We start from the raw sequence: 17,681 nt of genomic DNA on the forward strand, positions 1-17,681 counted from the left end.
ACTGCGCTCTCTAGGTAAAAGAGTGACATTGTTATACGTTTAGGGAAGCAGAGTATCCTCATCAGTGTCTCTCAAACTGAGAAATTCTTAAGTCCCTTAATACTTTTTAACATTCACTTCAGGGGCATTTTTATGATAGTATTACTGAAATGGGTACACATAGAAGCCTATAGCTTCTATAGAAGTATGAAATGAACTGTGAACTGATGATTCTTGCGCTGAAATCTGTCACTGCTCCTGACATGGGTGGTGCTGGGATTGAAGCAGTGACAAGATGTGGGTGGGGGTGCCTGTGCCACTGTGCACTAAGAAATGATCCCAGTCTCTCGCACCTTCACCTTAGCAAGACTGCTGCAGAACCGCTGTGCCTGCAGAGTGGTGATGTCACGTGGCCTTTGCTAGACCTGAACACTAATATGAAGTCTGTTCTTTGCCTATTATTAGCTTTGTGACACTTAGGATATTACCACCTGGGGTCAATGCAGTGAATTCTGAAGCAATACTTGGTTAGAAGGTGCTAATGCTATTTTGTTTTTTTAAGATTATGGCTGAAATAAAAACATTAGACACTGTCAGCACTCAGAGACTGACAGAAACACTGTCTTGGTAGGTAAGCAGGCAAGGCCCATTCAAGGCCCCAACTGCACCAGCCATGCTTCTGGAAAAGTGAGCCGGCCACTGCAGTCTCTGAATGAACACTTTCTCATCTATAAGTCAGTAGGTAATGGTACCTCTCTTGCAGGGCTGTTGTGAGAATAAATGTGAAGCAAGTAAATCTCTTAGTTCAATGCCAGCCATGAAGTCAGTGGATGTTTGGTGAGCCTCCCACCCCCTTCTCCCCTCCCGCCCCATGAGTGCTGAAGAAGTCATGAAAAAGAAGAGCGAGCAGGGTTTGAATAATAGAAAGTCTTTTAAGTGGGTTGTTGTTGTACGTTTTAGATGAATATATCAGTGGCGGGGGGGGGGGGGGGGATAAGGATTATGTGGAGCATTTGACCACTGCCTCTTGCTCACTTTATCCACTAAGTGCTTTTTACTCTCTAACCTCTAGCATTGGGCAGAACAAATTCTGTTGAAACAGGTCTGCCCCACATATCCTACTGGAGCAATAGGTATCATTTAGCAATTAGGTATGAATAAGGAAAGAATCTCCCCAGCCAGACTTTGTCAGTATATTCAGATGGTTGTAAATAAACTTACTAAATGTTAAGAAGTGGGTATGAAAAACCATAGCCGAAAGGAAGGATAGAAATACCTCTTCTGTAGTAGCAGATTCTATCTAGCACCCATGAAGTAGGTTTGGTACGCCACTGAGTGTTTTGTTTTGTTTTCTTAAATGTTTATTTCTGAGAGAGGGAGAGACAGAGTGCAAGCAGGGGAGGAGCAGAGAGAGAGGAAGACAGAATCTAAAGCAGGCTCTAGGCTCTGAACTGTCAGCACGGAGCCTGACGCAGGGCTCAAACCCACAAAGAGTGAAATCATAACCTGAGCCAAAGTCGGACACTTAGGTGACTGAGCCATCAGGTGCCGCACCCCCACTGAGTTTTTTTTTTTTCTTCCCCCATTGAGTTTTTGAGGTAAAAATAAAACCTCCTGCTTTGAGCCAAGCATGGGAGTCTCATGCCAGTTCTATTATAGAATATCCATGTATGGCCCCGAAACAGGCCTAAGTGTGACTCGTGAGTTAATGATTACCCTCGCAGGTGTCTAAACTGCTTGGTTTCGCTGGGCTTGTGCAAGCAGTTCACCTACAGAGGAGTCTTTGGAAAGCAGCATGTTCTCTTTACTCTCTGGAGCTGGACTGGTAGTTCTGAACTTAGTGACCTCTGCTAGGAGCCAGAAGACAGAACCCTTTGGTGGCTCTGGGGACCAGCCACTCTTCCATGAAGCAGATCGATCTGACTTTGCCATCATGATCCCTCCAGGAGGCACAGAATGCTTCTGGCAATTTGCCTACCAGAATGGATACTTCTATTTTAGTTACGAGGTGAGTACATGGAGTCCTCCAGCCATCCTGGGGACTTGTTTGTTGTTTCCTTGTATAAAGTGGGTCAGGTTTTACTTGAATACAAGATTCTAGTCATCTTTCTTATGCTGTGATTTCCTACCTGTTAATGAAATGGACCTCCAGTTAGAAGGCCACTCTCCATGGATGAATAATCACTGAAACATATGGCTTGACCAAGCAAAATGGGGGCAGTGGAGGTGGGTTCAAAGTCATGGACAAACTAGCTGCCTCTTCCCAGAGAGGTAATCATATATTAACTCGGATTTGGAGATGAGAGAGGAGAGAATCCATTTTTAAAAGCATTAAAACAATACGGATATGTACAAAGTAAAATGAAAACTTACAAGAACTTTGGCAACAGGCCCAACATTTCAAAGAAGGATGCTTCAGTTTATGGGGCTAGGGGAGCCAAAGTTTACTCTCTTGCTTTTAGGGGTAATTCTGGCAAATTACAGAATCACTGACTCAAGGTTGCTCTACTTGGCCAGACAGTCCTGTTTCTATAGGAAAGTCAATGTCTAAAAGTTGCCTGTTCACATTTATCCATCCTGTGGTCTTACACCACACTGCCCAAGGATGGTGAACTCGATAGTAAAGTCAGAGGCTGTTCATTTACTTGTTCTTTATCTCAGAAACCTGTTAATTTTCTAAATTTTGTTTACATAGTAATAGACTCTATTGATCTTCCATTCTACTGTAACTCAAAGCTTATTAGCTTATCAGAGCCTTTTCTTATCTCTGAATTTAGAACAGTAGCTACTAATCAGCTCACAGTGGTCTGGGCTTATCAAGACACAGCTTGGGGACAAGTGCCTATGAATGCCTTATTCATTTGCTGTCAAGCAGCAAATAAGCCCAAATCAGGAACACCAACGAAATCAAAACCAAGCAAGTTCAGTCAAAAACTCCATAGCCAAAAACATACATACCAATTGACACATGATGTGTGGTCTGACAAATGTCTTCCTAACCAGAGTGCTACTGGCATTTTGGGCAATTCTTTGTCCTGCAGTACTGTTTCTAACATAGAGTGTTCAGCATTGCTGTCCCTTCCTACCTTCCCAACATGACTGTTGTCTCAGTGCAAATTCCCAGAGAGGACTGGGCAGCACTGTCCCTGATTGAGAACCACTGTGCTGATGATCATGAATGTCAATCCTACCACTTTGCTAGCTTCCTGGCGATGCAACGGGGGCTTTACACCCTCTTTAATGTGTCTTGGCAGGTGCAGAGGACGCTGGGAATGTCACATGACCGGCATGTTGCTGCCACAGCACATACCCCACAGGGTTTCCTCATAGACTCCTCTGAGGATGTTCGGGGCCAGATTAACTTCTCTATCAAAGAGACAGGTCTGTTTTTATCATCATAGCTACTGTTTCTTTGAAATTGGGTGAATCATAAAGTACTGAAATTACTCTTTTCGGTTTGAGAGAGGGTGAATGGGCATGTTAACAGAGGTGGAGGAAGGCAGAGAGAGAGGGACCGAAAAAGAATACCAAGCAGGCTCCACACTGTTGGTGTGGAGCCCGATGTGGGGCTTGATCTTACGAACCCCTGAGATGACGTCCTGAGCCGAAATCAAGAGCTGGATGCCAACTGACTGAGCCACCCAGGCGCCCTGGAAATTATTTAAGAACCTGAGACAAAAACGCCCTGGCTTTTTCACACAGGGATGATCAAACAGTAGGGGGGAAAAACCCAGCTTTCAACACCAAAAACCAGCCTCCAACACCAATATCAAATCTTTCCCAGAGACTGCCTTTGGCAGAGGGCATTAAGCAGCAGGCGGTCCACTGTCAGATTCAGGATTCAGGGCAGCGTCTCCAGGTGACTAATTACTGTAACTCCAGGGTCAAGAAGCTCAATTTTATCTCATCTCCAACTGATCAGATTATGGGAAAGTGACCAAAACAGAGACCCATTTTTAATACAGAATTCCAATTAATAAAGTTATTACAACATAACGTTGCTTTCCAGTCCCGGAATACTTGAGCCAGTTAGAAGACAGCAGACTCAGAACAAAAGGAAACGCATGGCCATGAAAATATCCACACACCAGAACAAAGCACTTCTCCAGGCACCAGAAAACTCCTACAACCAGACTGAGCTATCCCCATGCTGGACCACACCTGTTGGTTTTAACTGCCCTCTCTACCAGCCAGGTGTACAGACAAAAACGAGTGTGTCTCAATGGGGGCATGAAACAGTCCCTCACTGTGTGGCACAGGATATTCAGCACGATACGGTATTTGGCATCTTTGGCCCCTATGTACCAGCAGTGCTTTCCAGTCATTAGAACAATCAAACACACTGACTGCCACACACTTCTAACCCCACTCCTCCCGGCTCCCCCCCGCCCCACCCCCATACACACACACAGGGAGGCGATCCCAGTTGAGAACCAGCACTAGTTGGGGTATATACCCCAAACCATTAGCTCCTGTACAAACCACCTTGCAGAAGTTACTCCATCTGGCAGAATAGTTTCATTCACAACACATCAATTTTTTTTTCCTAGTTTCAAGTTCAAGACAGTATCCCCCAGTTATGGTGTATAAGGCAGCAAAAACCAAGCTCTTAATTTCAACTCATTTTGTTGAACAGAGAGCTTCTGTAAGAGATGTGGGAAATACAGGTGGCAAAGGAGAAAACATGGTTTCCTATCTAGTATAGAACTAAGTTACTTAATAAATTTACTTATAAATTTACTGTTTTATAGAACTAAGTTACTAATATTTGGCAAAACACATTATAACTGACACTTAGTTTCATGGGATAAGTTTCATGGAAGATCATGTAACATCTTCCACCTTAAAACTTCTATCTTTGTATGTCCTAAGTAAAAAAAAAAGGTGTTAGGTAGCACATTTAAACACTGGAAAATAGTATCTCCAGGAAAATCTAGAGGGTGGGAGTTCAACAAAGGGTGGAGGCCAGGACTCATAATGATCTGGGATTCCTACAGGTTTTTATCAGCTTTGTCTAAAAAATCAGCAAAATCACTTTGGTTCTGTGCAAGTTTACCTCAATTTTGGAGTCTTCTATGAGGGGCCTGAGATGGACCACAAGCAGAAGAATGAAAGAAAACAACTGAATGATACTCTGGATGCAATTGAGGTAACTTTTGTGGGAGAAACATCTGTGGAAACATCCTTGTAAATCAGTAACATCATCTGCGTGAGGGCTCATCTGGGGAGAAACCAAACAGGCAAGAGAATTTGAAACCTTCAGTTTTTATGACTCAGAGCTCTTAAAACGTCTCACTTGTTTTATAACAAGAGTTGGCAAAGTCTGGTGCACAGGCCAAATCTGTCCCACTGCCTGTTTCTTTTTTATGTATGTATGTATTTTGGGAGAGAGAGAGAGTCCCAGCGAGATTCTGCGTGGTCAGCACAGAGCCTGATGCAGGGCTTTCGCCCACCAACCCGGGACCTGAGCTGAAACCAAGAGTTGGACACTTAACTGACTGAGCCACCAGGCACCCATTTTTAAAATTTTAGCTAGAATTCATTATTTTAAAATGTACAGTTCTGTGGTTTTTAGTACATTCCCAAGGTAATGTGACTAGTGCCAGCATCTAATTTCACAAGTTTCATCACCCCAAAGAGAACTCCATACTTCCTTCCCCTCGCCCCTCGCCCCTAGTCCTGGGCACTCACTCACTAATCAACTTTATTTCCTTAAATCTGCCTATTCTGTGCACTTGACATGAATATAATCATACAGTGTGGCCTTTTGTTTCTGACTTCTTTCACTTAACATGTTTTCAAGAGTCATCCACACTATAGCATGTATCAATACTTCATTCCCTTCTATGGATGGATATTTTCTTGTATGAATATATCAGTTTCTTATCCACTCATCAGCTGGTGACATTTGGGTCATCCAATTTTTGGTTGTTAGGAATAATGCAGGTATGAACATTTGCATGATGTTTTTGTGTGAACATGTTTTCATTTCTGTATACCAATTAGTAGGAAACTCTAGTGGATCATATGGTATCTCTGTTTAACTTTCTGAGTAACTATTTTCCAGTACATAAAATCTCTGTTTAACTTTATGAGTAACTATTTTCCAGTACGTAAAACATCTTACACTCAATTTCAATTTCTCCACTTCCCTGCCAACAGGTTACTCTGTCTTTTATTATACCTATCCTAGTGGGTGTGAAGTTGTATCTTGTGGTTTTGAGTTATGTGTCTCTAATGACTAATGACATTGAGCATCTTTTCATGTTTTTTGGCCATCTGTGTATCTTCTGTGCAGAACTGACTATTCAAATCTTTTGCACATTTTACATTTTTTGTTTCTATATGTATATGGATAGAAGTTCCTTAACAGATAAAGGATTTGCAGACATTTTCCCTATTCTGTGGGATGTCTTTTCACTTTCTTGATAGTATTTTTCAAGGCACAAAATCCCACTGCCTGTTTTTGTAAATGAAGTTTCACGAACCGAAGAAACACAGCTATGCTCGTTTGACAATCACATACGGCTGCTTTTGTGCTAACAAGGCCAGAGTTTCATAGTTGTAATATAGACTGCATCACCTGCAAAGTCTAAACTATTTACTATTTGGTCCTTTAATAAAAAGTTTGCAGGGGCACCTGACTGGCTGAGTCAGTACAGCATGTGACTCTTGATTTCAGAGTCATGAGTTGGAGCCCCACGTTGGGTGAAGAGATTACTTAAATAAAATACTTCAAAAACAAAAGTTTGCAGGCAGGCCCCCATCTTCTACCATCTATAAAGAACAGAAAACATCAGCCAGAGGGGCAATGATGTATTGAGTACATGTCTAAACCTAGAGACACTCTGAAAGAGCTTTATTGTTTTAGCATTGAAGTTTTTCATTATAAAAATTATGTCATTTTAGACTAAAGTCCAGGCGATTTTTTCAGAGAGCAAAACCAGCTTTACTAACAACTATAATAACCAACTTACTATACGTATCATAAAATTTTATGAATAAGTTACTCGGCTTCCAGATAACTTAGGTTAGTGCTTATGAGCACCCCAGTAAGACTAGATGGGAGGGAGGGAGGACTATTTAATTTCATTTTCTGTCCCACAGGAGAGTACACGGAAGGTGCAGAACAATATCTTTCACATGTGGCGATATTACAACTTTGCCCGCATGAGGAAAACAGCTGACCTTTTCCTTCTCCAATCAAACCATAACTACGTGAACTGGTGGTCGACAGCCCAGAGCTTTGTTATTGTTCTTTCTGGAATCCTGCAGCTGTATTTCTTGAAGCGTCTCTTCAATGTCCCAAAGATTACAGACACAAAAAAGCCAAGATGCTAAGCCGAAATGACTACAGTACCTTAGTTCTTTGCTTCTGGGTCACAAGCTTTGTAAAGTTATTGGGAAAAAATCAACTTATCTTGTTAGAACAGTTTAGTCTATTGCTCTTCCTTCCTATGGCCTCAAAATGGCAATAAAATAATAAAAATGTATAAGTATTGATACTGGCTATTATGAAAGTGTGCACTAAATGCTACCATCGAAATACTGTTCATATAGCAGTCCCTTAACTCTAAGTTTATCTAGAGGGTTGAGAACCAGGGGAGGGGTAAGAGTTGGGGGGAAAAAAATGGGACAAAAACATACATATCTCAGTTTTATATGTTGCATACAAAAACAGGAATTGGCAGACTGCTTTTTTGTAGTTGAAAAATTTTTTATTTTGAGAGATGTCACTTTGGAGTTTAAAAGAAGCAGAATAAAAAGAAAAACACTATATTTGAAACAGGCAGTTTTTAAAAACAGTGGAAATTTTTCATTAAAAAATTTTTTAATAATTCCAAAAATAATTTTAAGAGGCATGGGGAATGATGTAAGAGCTCAATTATATCAAGGTCTCTGATTAGCGCTGTCTGTCTAGTCCGATTAAGTAAAGGCTTTTATGGGAAATCATGCTTTAAGAAAGCAACGTGATGAAAGTAATATTAGCCTGGGATCATACCATCTAAGAAAAAGAAAGATCGAGAACCAAGATATATAAGATATATTCATAAGATCCTATCCTTAGTAAGAGAAATACCCAATATATGCAATATAAAAATAATTCTTACCATTTATTTAACACCTATCATTTGCCAGGCACTGTGCTAAGTGCTTTACAAACTTGATTTTTAATTCTAAAAACCCTTTTTAGGTAGATGGTTAAAGCTGGTTTTTGAAGCAGAAGAAGAAAATTAAGCTTATTAAAGTTTAATGACTCTTCTAAGGCCATACAGCTGGCAGGTGTCAGAAATGGGCTTTGGATCCCAGGCTTTCTTCCATACCACACAACACCTACTGTATAGAAAACTGGCAGGACAAATCGCTCTTATTTCATCCAAATCTCATTCATAAAAGTTCCGTACATGGCCTACTATTCTAAAATGGCAATATCTAACTCCCATCATATAAATAATGGAAAAAATCCTCTGTGGTCTCAGCATGAGTTTGAAAACAGTTATCACAGATAACAATAAGCTAGCTATTCTTGTCCTCAGTTCCAACGACTTAGAACCTGTTACTCAAGACAAGAGGCCCTCTGATTCAAATATGAAACACAACATTCTGTTTAGTCACAAACACAAAGATCTGAAATGCCATTTTTGAACCATTTCCACATAAGAATCCAGCCTGCAATTTGATCGCAATAGAGAGAGTATTTAACTAAGAAGTCCCTGGAGAAGTCAGTGTTGACAGAATTCAACATGGTGATGGAGCCTACACAGACCCGGGAAACAAAGCTAGGCCCCTGCACACAGCCACAAGTCCTCGCGACGGTTTCGTGTTAAGTCAGTGTCTCTTCATGCCGCACATATTCCCCAATGTCTGCTTGATGAAATACCACAATCGCCATGGGGTCTACTTTCCTGCAGTCTTGTGTAGACTTTGCTGCCACCCCAAAACCCTGGGATTCAAAAGAAGAGACACTGATTCACTCAAGTCATTCAACAGGCATGCATCAAGGGGTGGAAATAACGAAGATGAAAAAAATACAGTTCTTATCTTTGAGAAATTCAAAAGGTGCTGAGAATTTAGTCTCTGAAGCGCACAGGTGAAAAATACCTCCTTCTTGATTAAAAGAGATACTTGATTTTTCTAAGAGCTACCATCTCTACTCACCAGAGGGACGTCTGCCATGGAGTACACCACCACTCCCTGGTACTGACAGGTACTTTCAGTGATTCGCCCCAGTCCAGATTTCAGCACATGGTTCCCATACAGGAAGGACTGCTCTGCTCCAGGCTTTATCCACACTTTATACTATGAAAAAAAACAGAATTAAATCCAAGGGACATTAAAATGCTAATAGTTATATCCCACAGATTAGCCAGCTGTTTTGATATGTGATTAATTTCTGTTCATAAGAAAGAGATTTTTGTCTTTTTTTAAAAAAAATATTTCGAGAGAGCGTGAGCATGGGCACAAGTGGGGGAGGGGCAGAGAGTGAGCATCTCGAGACGCTCCACGCTCAGTGCAGTGCCCAGCTGAGGGCTGATTTCACAACTGCAAGGTGATGACCTGCGTCCACTATCAAGAGTTCGACCCTTAACTGACTGAGCCACCCAGGTGCCCCTATAGGATTAATTTTTTTTTTAATTTTTTTTAATGTTTTTATTTATTTTTGATTCAGAGAGAGACAGAGCATGAGAGGGGGAGGGGCAGAGAGAGAAGGAGACACAGAACCAGAAGCAGGCTCCAGGCTCTGAGCTAGCTGTCAGCACAGAGCCTGACGCGGGGCTCGAACCCACGAATGTGAGATCTGACCTGAGCCGAAGTCGGAGGCTTAACCTACTGAGCCACCCAGGCGCCCCTAGGATTAATTTCTTGAAAGCATCTTAAGGAAAAGAGAAAGACTGGATGGTTATCTCAAGTTCATTCTCGGAACAAGAACTCCCAGGAGGTTCTTTACTCACTCGACTCTACAGTCTCTCTCACGGATAGTTTAAGACCTTTTTTCCGGACCCCACTAGGCTCCTCACCAAAGCCATCTACTGGCTTTGAGTGGGGTCTGCAGAGGCTTCTCGACTTTGCTGAACGTTACTAGGACTATGCGGCTACCCAGCATGCCTATGCCAGAGCGCCAACGGCGGCCAAGCAGCAAGTCCTACAGACATCTCTGTGCGTTGGTACTGACCTAATAAGCACTGTCAGGGGCTCCGAGGCAGAGAAGCCACCCAATTATCTGCGTTCTGACGTGGCTCTCATCTTTGACTTCCTTCACCCCCAGTGGCCGACTGAATACCATCCCCGCCCCCGCCCCCCACAAACCTTGGCATAGGGTGCCAGGTAATCCAGAGCTGTGATGTGCAACCGGAACTTGTGAGTCTTAGTGAATTTTCCGAAGCAGGTCCCCAGAGACACCAGCTTGTCCCCAGAGATGTTGGCGGCCAACTTCAGGATCTTCTCACTTAAAATGTGAGGAAGAAGGGATCAGATGGGGGAGGCTGGTGGGACCCAGTCCTCCCTCCGGCCCACTGCGGTCCACCCGGCACCGCCTCACCTCACGTAGTACACCCGGTCGTTGTGCAGCCTGAAACAGTAGGTGCCGTCGGGCCTGTCGACCAGCAGCTGAAGGTTCTCCCCGATGCTGAAGGCAAAAGGAGGCCTGGAGACGGCGCCCCGACAGACTCCTGCCAGCGCCGCGCCCCCACTCCACCCGAGCCCGTCCCTGCCACAAACACCTTCCCCCTTCCCCGGGGCGCGCTCTTACTATTTCGCTATCTTCTCAAACATTACGCGGGTCTCTTCTTCAGTCAAAGGCCGCATTTTCCCGCTGGGTTGCAACACCGAATCCGCGTGCCTCAGCGGCCGGAAACGGAAGTCAGCCGCCGGCCGCTCCCTGGCAACCCCAAAGCCTGCCTCTCTAGCCGCATTCAAATCTGTTCTCCACGCTAGCGCCCCGCCGCCTGGAGGACCGTCGGAGAAGGAAAGCCGGGCGGAACGAAACCACAGAGATCGGAAGGGTGCCCCCGCTGCTTCCGGTCCTAGATTCCGAGCCGGCGCCCTCGCAGGGCGGGAGGTGAAGTGACGCTGTTGCCCGAAGATGGCGGCGACGGAGACTCTCGCTTCGTCAACCACCGCCACCGCGTCGGCCTCGGCCACAGCGACCGCCACCGCGGCGGCTCTCGGGGAAGTGGAGGATGAAGGGCTCCTGGCCTCGCTGTTCCGGGACCGCTTCCCCGAGGCCCAGTGGCGGGAGCGGCCCGATGTGGGCCGCTACCTCCGGGAGCTGAGCGGCTCCGGGCTGGAGCGGCTGAGGCGCGAGCCCGAGCGCTTGGCGGAGGAGCGAGCGCAGCTGCTGCAGCAGACGCGCGACTTGGCCTTCGCCAACTATAAGACCTTCATCCGCGGCGCCGAGTGCACCGAGCGCATCCACCGCCTCTTTGGCGACGTGGAGGCGTCGCTCGGCCGCCTGCTCGACCGCTTGCCCAGCTTCCAGCAGAGCTGCAGGTGCGGCGGGCCCAGCACTAAAGGGGCTTTTAGCAACTGAAATACCTGACGTTTATGATAGAAATACCTAACGCTTACATAGCACCTACCATGCGCTAGGCTCTCCTTTGAGCATTTTTTAAATCCATTTAAACTTCACGGCAGCTTTCGAGGTAGGTACTGTTATTCCCATTTTATGTATGAGCAAGTTGAGACGGGGAGCTTACTGATCGTTCAGTCCATTGGCACAGCTAATAAGTTTCGAAGTCAGAATTGGAAACCAGCAGCACGTCCCTCCCTGACAGGACTGTTGTGAGTACTAAATAGAGAATCCATGCCAAGCACTTAATCATTGGCCTGACATAGTTAACACTCTGCGGTTGTCAGCAACAATCCACGCACACACAGCAGCTGAGACCGCCCAGAACTTTTAATGGATAGAAGGTTGACGAGGAAATCCTTCCATGTGGAGGCAGAAATTACCAAAAAATCCCTTCTGTTTAAGCCATATTTTGCCTCTCTAGATCCTCAGTCTATTGCCCTAATTCTGCCTTTCACCTTTTGGGGTGAAGATTAAATCATAAACTACCCAGCTCAGTGCCCATTTCGTAGTAAATGCTTGGTAAATATAGCTGAGTTTTGGGTGTAGAGCAATGAGTGACCGACATTTTCCTGTTTGTTACCAGAAACTTTGTGAAAGAGGCTGAAGAGATCAGCTCCAACCGCCGCATGAACACCTTGACCCTAAACCGGCACACAGAGATCCTGGAGATCCTGGAGATCCCCCAGCTCATGGACACGTGTGTCCGGAACAACTACTATGAAGAGGCCCTGGAGCTGGCAGCCTATGTTCGCCGACTGGAGAGGAAATATTCCTCCATCCCTGTCATCCAGGTAGCCAAACTGCCCCAAAAGGACTCAGACTGATGTTCTTGTAATCAGTACTTCTGTGGTCCTTGCTGAACCTTTACACAGACACCTTAGGGAAACTGCAGGTTTCACATCAGTTTCTGCCAGTCAGGCAGAGGCTTGGACATAAACATTCATTCATTCACCTGATAAATACTGACCATATGCCAGGCACTAATCTAGGTGCTAAGGAGAAATGAGACACACCAGACAGGGCCCTGGCTTTCATGAACGTAAGCTGATAGTTGGTAAATAAATAAATGATCCTTTCATATAGTGGTAAATGAAGAAAATAAACCAGGGAGTGGGTAGAGGAGACTAGAGGTACCATAGGTAGAGTGGCGTGTTGGAGAAATAATATTTAAGCTGAGACCCAGATGATGAGAAGGAACCGGCCACAGGAAGATGTGGGGAAGGCGCAAACCAGAAAGTAGAAATAAGTATAGGAGGCTCAAGAGGGAACACGTTATGAGTGTTTAAGAAATATAAAAACAGGAAAAAAAAAAGTGTGACTGGATTGCAGCGAGCAAGGAGGCAGTGTTAGGAAGTGGGTGTGGCAGGAGAACCACACAGGGCCTGTAGGCCACAGTGACCCAGATCTTTGTTGGCAACCCTGCACACATCAACTCTGGGAAATATTGGAAATCAGGAGAACAGTGGCACATTGGTCTGCAACATTCGGGGTGGCAGAATGAGTTCCAGAAAGGGTCTTTTCCTTTGTGGTATGATTGAGCCCCTTATTGTCAGGGCATCGTGAACGAAGTGCGCCAGTCCATGCAGCTGATGCTGAGCCAGCTGATCCAGCAACTGAGGACCAACATCCAGCTCCCTGCCTGCCTCCGTGTCATTGGCTTCCTGCGGCGCATGGATGTCTTCACCGAGGCCGAGTTGAGGGTGAAGTTTCTTCAGGCCCGAGATGCTTGGCTCCATTCCATCCTGACTGCCATCCCCAATGATGATCCCTATTTCCACATCACAAAAACCATTGAGGCCTGCCGCGTCCATCTGTTTGATATCATCACCCAGTACCGTGCCATATTCTCAGATGAGGACTCATTGCTGCCGGCTGCCGTGGGTGGGCACACCGTGAACGAGAGTGCCATCTTCCATGGCTGGGTGCTCCAGAAAGTCTCACAATTCCTGCAGGTTCTGGAGACCAACCTTAACCGGGGGATAGGTGGCCGCCTAGACTCTCTGCTAGGTCAATGCATGTACTTTGGGCTGTCCTTCAGCCGGGTGGGGGCTGATTTCCGCGGCCAGTTGGCTCCTATTTTCCAGCAGGTGGCCATCAGCACTTTCCAGAAAGCAATTCAGGAAGCAGTGGAGAAGTTCCAGGATGAAATGAATTCCTACACCCTCATCTCCGCTCCAGCCATCCTGGGCAGCAGTAACCTGCCTGCTGCTGTGCCGGTCACTCAGCCAGGGACCCTGCAACCACCCATGGTGCTCTTAGATTTCCCACCCCTTGCCTGCTTCCTCAACAATATTCTGGTTGCCTTCAATGATCTGCGCCTCTGCTGCCCTGTGGCCCTGGCACAGGATGTGACTGGGGCCCTGGAGGATGCCCTTGCCAAGGTGAGCACATACTGCTGGTTCTCTACTGGGGCTTTCTTTGGTAAAATGTGGCCAGACTTTTGTAAAATACAAACCAATCCATGTGCTAGGTGGTTGCAGACTTAAATTTAATGGGGTTTTAGAGGTTTTTCTGATTGAGAAGCTCTGGTTAGTCCCCTCCCCTCCCCCCAACTCGCTTCATGGGACCTAGAACAATTCATGAAGTGGCTCACCTGTAATAATCATTCAGTAATGCTGTAGTTGTTTTCTGTTGTTGCTTAACAAACTCCCCCCAAACACAGCAGCCTGAAACAACACACATGTATCATCTCCCACTCTCTGTAGATTGGGAGTCCTGGGTCCTCTGCTTCGACCTCTCACAAGGTTGCAGTCAAGTTGTTGGCCAGGCTGCAGTCTCATCTGAAGCTTGACGTCCCCTTTCAAGCTCATTCATGTTGGCAGATTTCTGTTCTTTGTGGTTGTAGGTCTAAGGCCCTCAGTTCCCAGATGCCACCTCACTCCATAAGCCTGTTCACAGCGGGGCTTTCTGATTGTTCAGGGCCAGTGGGAGAGTGTCTCTCCTGCATGAGTGTCTTCTGTTAGGGAAGTCCTCAACCCTTTTTTTTTTTTTTTAAAAAGATTCATCTGATTAAGTCAAGCCTACCCAGGATATCCCTTGAGTAATTCAAAGTCAGGTGATAGGGGCTTTAATTATATCTGCAAAATCATTCACATTTCCCATATATTGGTTAGAAACAAGACCATATTCTGCCTGCAATCAAGGGGAAGGGATTACACAAAGGAGTGGATACCAGGAGGTGGGATTCATAAGAGCCATCTTAGAATCTACAGAGCACAAGAAATACTAGCACCAATCATATCCTACATTTTTTACATATTTAAATGTTCAGATATTGAGGTGCTTTTTAAAAAAATTTTTAATGCTTTTTTTAAATTTATTTTTAATACAGAGAGAGACAGAGCATGAGAGGGGGAGGGGCAGAGAGAGAAGGAGACACAGAACCGGAAGCAGGCTCCAGGCTCTGAGCTAGCTGTCAGCACAGAGCCTGACGCGGGGCTCGAACCCACGAACGTGAGATCTGACCTGAGCCGAAGCCGGAGGCTTACCCGACTGAGCCACCCAGGGGCCCCTTGAGGTGCTTTTTAAAACTTATGGCATCTTATAGCTGCTGTCAGACAGGTGGCAGTTGTGACATGATTATATACAACCTTTCTGGGCTAGACGCATGGGTGGCTCAGTCAGTTAAGCGTCTGACCTGGGCTCAGGTCATGATCTCAGGTTTGTGAGTTCAAGCACCATGTCAGGCTCTGTGCTGACAGCTCAGAGCCTGGAGCCTGCTTTGGATTTTTGTCCTCTCTCTGCCCCTCCCCTGCTCACGCTCTCTCTCAAAAGTAAATAAATGTGAAAAAAAGATTAAAATCTTTCTGGACCCAGCTCCCTCTCTCTCGAGCTTGCCTGCTCTCACATCTTCGAGTCTGTACTTTTCATTTTAATAAACTTTCCCACTTGTGGTACTCAAAAAAAAAACCCAACCTAACCTTTAATGTCGTCCTGTAAGAGCAAGAAAGCATGAGCACGGAAACTTTTTTGCCAGTGAAATTCAGGTAATAGTTATCTGCTAACGTTTATATAGAACTTGCTCGATGCCAGGTAGTGTTCGTCATACTTAGACTTGATCCTCACAACCCTATGAGGTAGGTCCTATTCCAGGCCCTACTTTGTAGGTAAGGAAACTGAGGAATAGGGAGCATGAAGTGTTAAGTAATCACTTGGAAGTCACAAAACCAGCTAGTGGCACAGCTAGGACTTGAACGAGAAAGCGAAGCACTCCCTGAGGCTCTGTGTTCTAACCCTGTCACCAGGACGCCTGTCTGTGATGTCAACTAGGTTGCTCAGTATTTGTATATGGAACGTCTTTTCCAGGTCTGTCTTTTCCAATTTGCCAGCGGTCTAGCCTCCTGGCACCTCAAAGGCCCGACTCAGTAAAAACCATCTATAGTTTTGCTTCACTTTCCTAAATCCATTATGGTTCTGGTCCCTCTCCTGTAGGAGCCAGAGCCTCTGATGCTCTTCCCCTGGAACTGGAACCTATGCTGGCAATGAAACAAGTTGGGTCAGAAATAACAGTGAAGTGACAGAATAGTGGAGAGTGACCACAATTCTGAATTTAAACAAGATAGTAATATAATGTACTGTTTGGAGTTACTTGTCTTTATATCTTGTCCCCTAGGTAACCAATATAATCCTGGCCTTCCATCGTGCAGAAGAGGCTGCTTTCAGCAGTGGGGAGCAAGAGCTCTTCGTCCAGTTCTGCACTGTCTTCCTGGAAGACCTCGTTCCGTATTTAAATCGCTGTCTCCAAGTCCTTTTCCCACCAGCTCAGATAGCACAGACGTTAGGTAAGACAAAGGAGGAAAAAGAGTTTTAAAACTACAGTACTTTACTGATACAATTCACATACTAAATAATTCACCCATTTGTAAAATTTGATGTTTTTTAGCAAAAAGACACGTAGAACCATTATCACTATCCAATTTTAGGACGTTTCCATCACCCAAAAAGATCTCTCACGCCTGGTGCATTCCCCAATCCCACCTTTACCCCTTGCAACCACCAATCTGCTTTCTGTTGCAGATTTGCCTTTTCTGGACATTTCATTTAATGGCATCTTATCGTGTGTGTTTATCTGGTTAAGTGGAAGAAGTTAGGAAAAAAACACATATTGTATGACTATTTATAAAATGTCCAGAGAAAGTGTCTTAAAAAGATTTTTCCCAGTTTGTCTTCACTTGCCTGTGCCCGCTCTCTCTGTGCTGGGGGTGGGGCAGGGGGGAGACAGAGCTTTCCCCGGGGCAGTGGGCAGGTGTGGCTGACAGCAGAGTGGCTGCTGGCCACTCCCCCCCCCCCCCCCAACTCGGCCTTTCCCTTCCACAAGGAAGCCAGTGCCTTCTGGGTTCTCTTCCATCCACCCTACACTGTGCTGTTCCAGATTACTGTCAAAGTGTCCTTTACTGCAGTTTGCTGTCCCCTTCCACAAAAATGACTTTTACTGTATTGAAGTATGTAAATCGTGTCTGTCACGCCCTCCAAGTGTTTTTTTCCCCCCTGTGACATCAATATTTAAATTTATTGAACGTTTTTTTCTATTTCACTTTCTCTACTTTCTGGATAGGCATCCCCCCCACTCAGCTCTCCAAGTACGGAAACCTTGGGCACGTGAACATCGACGTCGTCCAGGAGCCTCTGGCCTTCATCCTGCCGAAGAGAGAGCCGGTCCTGTGTCTAGAGGAGAGGGAGCTGGTGCCCGAGCTCCCAGCTTCAGCGCCACCACTCCCCACGGAGGAGGCAGGCGTCGAGCCGGTCGCTGCGACCTTCCCCGAGGGTGCCGACTCTGCGCCGCTGCAGGCCGAGGTGCCCGGTGCGGACCCCTAGCCAGAGCCGCCCAGGGACGGAGGGAAGGGAGGTGGTGGTGAAAGCTGGGGACAGCCCCGGAGGAAAAGGCTGCGAGGGCATTCGTGACAGCCCGTGAAAGGGGGAGCCTCCGGGTCACTCTTGCAAACGGTTGATGACACTGTAAGAAACGGAAATTAAAAAAATAAAGCTGCCTGACGTCACGGAGGCCGGCCGCGCTTCCCGGCGTCCCCCGCGACGGGAGCGCTCGCCTACGGGGGCCGGGGAGGACCACGGGGGCCGGGGAGGACCGCGGCGGCCGGGCGGCTGTGCTCGGCGCACAGGGGCCGGATGGGGG

General features: G+C 45.9%; 3 protein-coding genes across 3 annotated transcripts; 2 read left to right on the forward strand and 1 right to left on the reverse strand.

Annotated features, from left to right (window-relative positions):
* Positions 1 to 1,558: 1,558 nt before the first annotated feature.
* Positions 1,559 to 7,489, forward strand: TMED6 (transmembrane p24 trafficking protein 6). Its single transcript, XM_029925497.1, has 4 exons — positions 1,559 to 1,987; positions 3,234 to 3,360; positions 4,977 to 5,128; positions 7,087 to 7,489. The coding sequence occupies exons 1-4, from the start codon at positions 1,775 to 1,777 to the stop codon at positions 7,318 to 7,320; spliced, it is 726 nt and encodes a 241-aa protein (XP_029781357.1). The 5' UTR covers positions 1,559 to 1,774; the 3' UTR covers positions 7,321 to 7,489.
* Positions 7,490 to 7,791: 302 nt separating this feature from the next.
* NIP7 (nucleolar pre-rRNA processing protein NIP7) lies at positions 7,792 to 11,280 on the reverse strand. The gene is made up of 5 exons (XM_029925498.1): positions 10,730 to 11,280; positions 10,520 to 10,606; positions 10,288 to 10,426; positions 9,139 to 9,279; positions 7,792 to 8,923 (listed from the first exon to the last, which is right to left on the reverse strand). Exons 1-5 carry the CDS (start codon positions 10,783 to 10,785, stop codon positions 8,804 to 8,806), a joined length of 543 nt encoding a protein of 180 aa, XP_029781358.1. The 5' UTR covers positions 10,786 to 11,280; the 3' UTR covers positions 7,792 to 8,803.
* COG8 (component of oligomeric golgi complex 8) lies at positions 11,020 to 17,552 on the forward strand. Its single transcript, XM_029925495.1, has 5 exons — positions 11,020 to 11,469; positions 12,135 to 12,342; positions 13,105 to 13,932; positions 16,164 to 16,332; positions 17,106 to 17,552. Exons 1-5 carry the CDS (start codon positions 11,063 to 11,065, stop codon positions 17,363 to 17,365), a joined length of 1,872 nt encoding a protein of 623 aa, XP_029781355.1. The 5' UTR covers positions 11,020 to 11,062; the 3' UTR covers positions 17,366 to 17,552.
* Positions 17,553 to 17,681: the final 129 nt, after the last annotated feature.

The sequence above is a fragment of the Suricata suricatta genome, chromosome 16 (assembly GCF_006229205.1).
Source record: "Suricata suricatta isolate VVHF042 chromosome 16, meerkat_22Aug2017_6uvM2_HiC, whole genome shotgun sequence".
NCBI classification, from domain to species: domain Eukaryota; kingdom Metazoa; phylum Chordata; class Mammalia; order Carnivora; family Herpestidae; genus Suricata; species Suricata suricatta.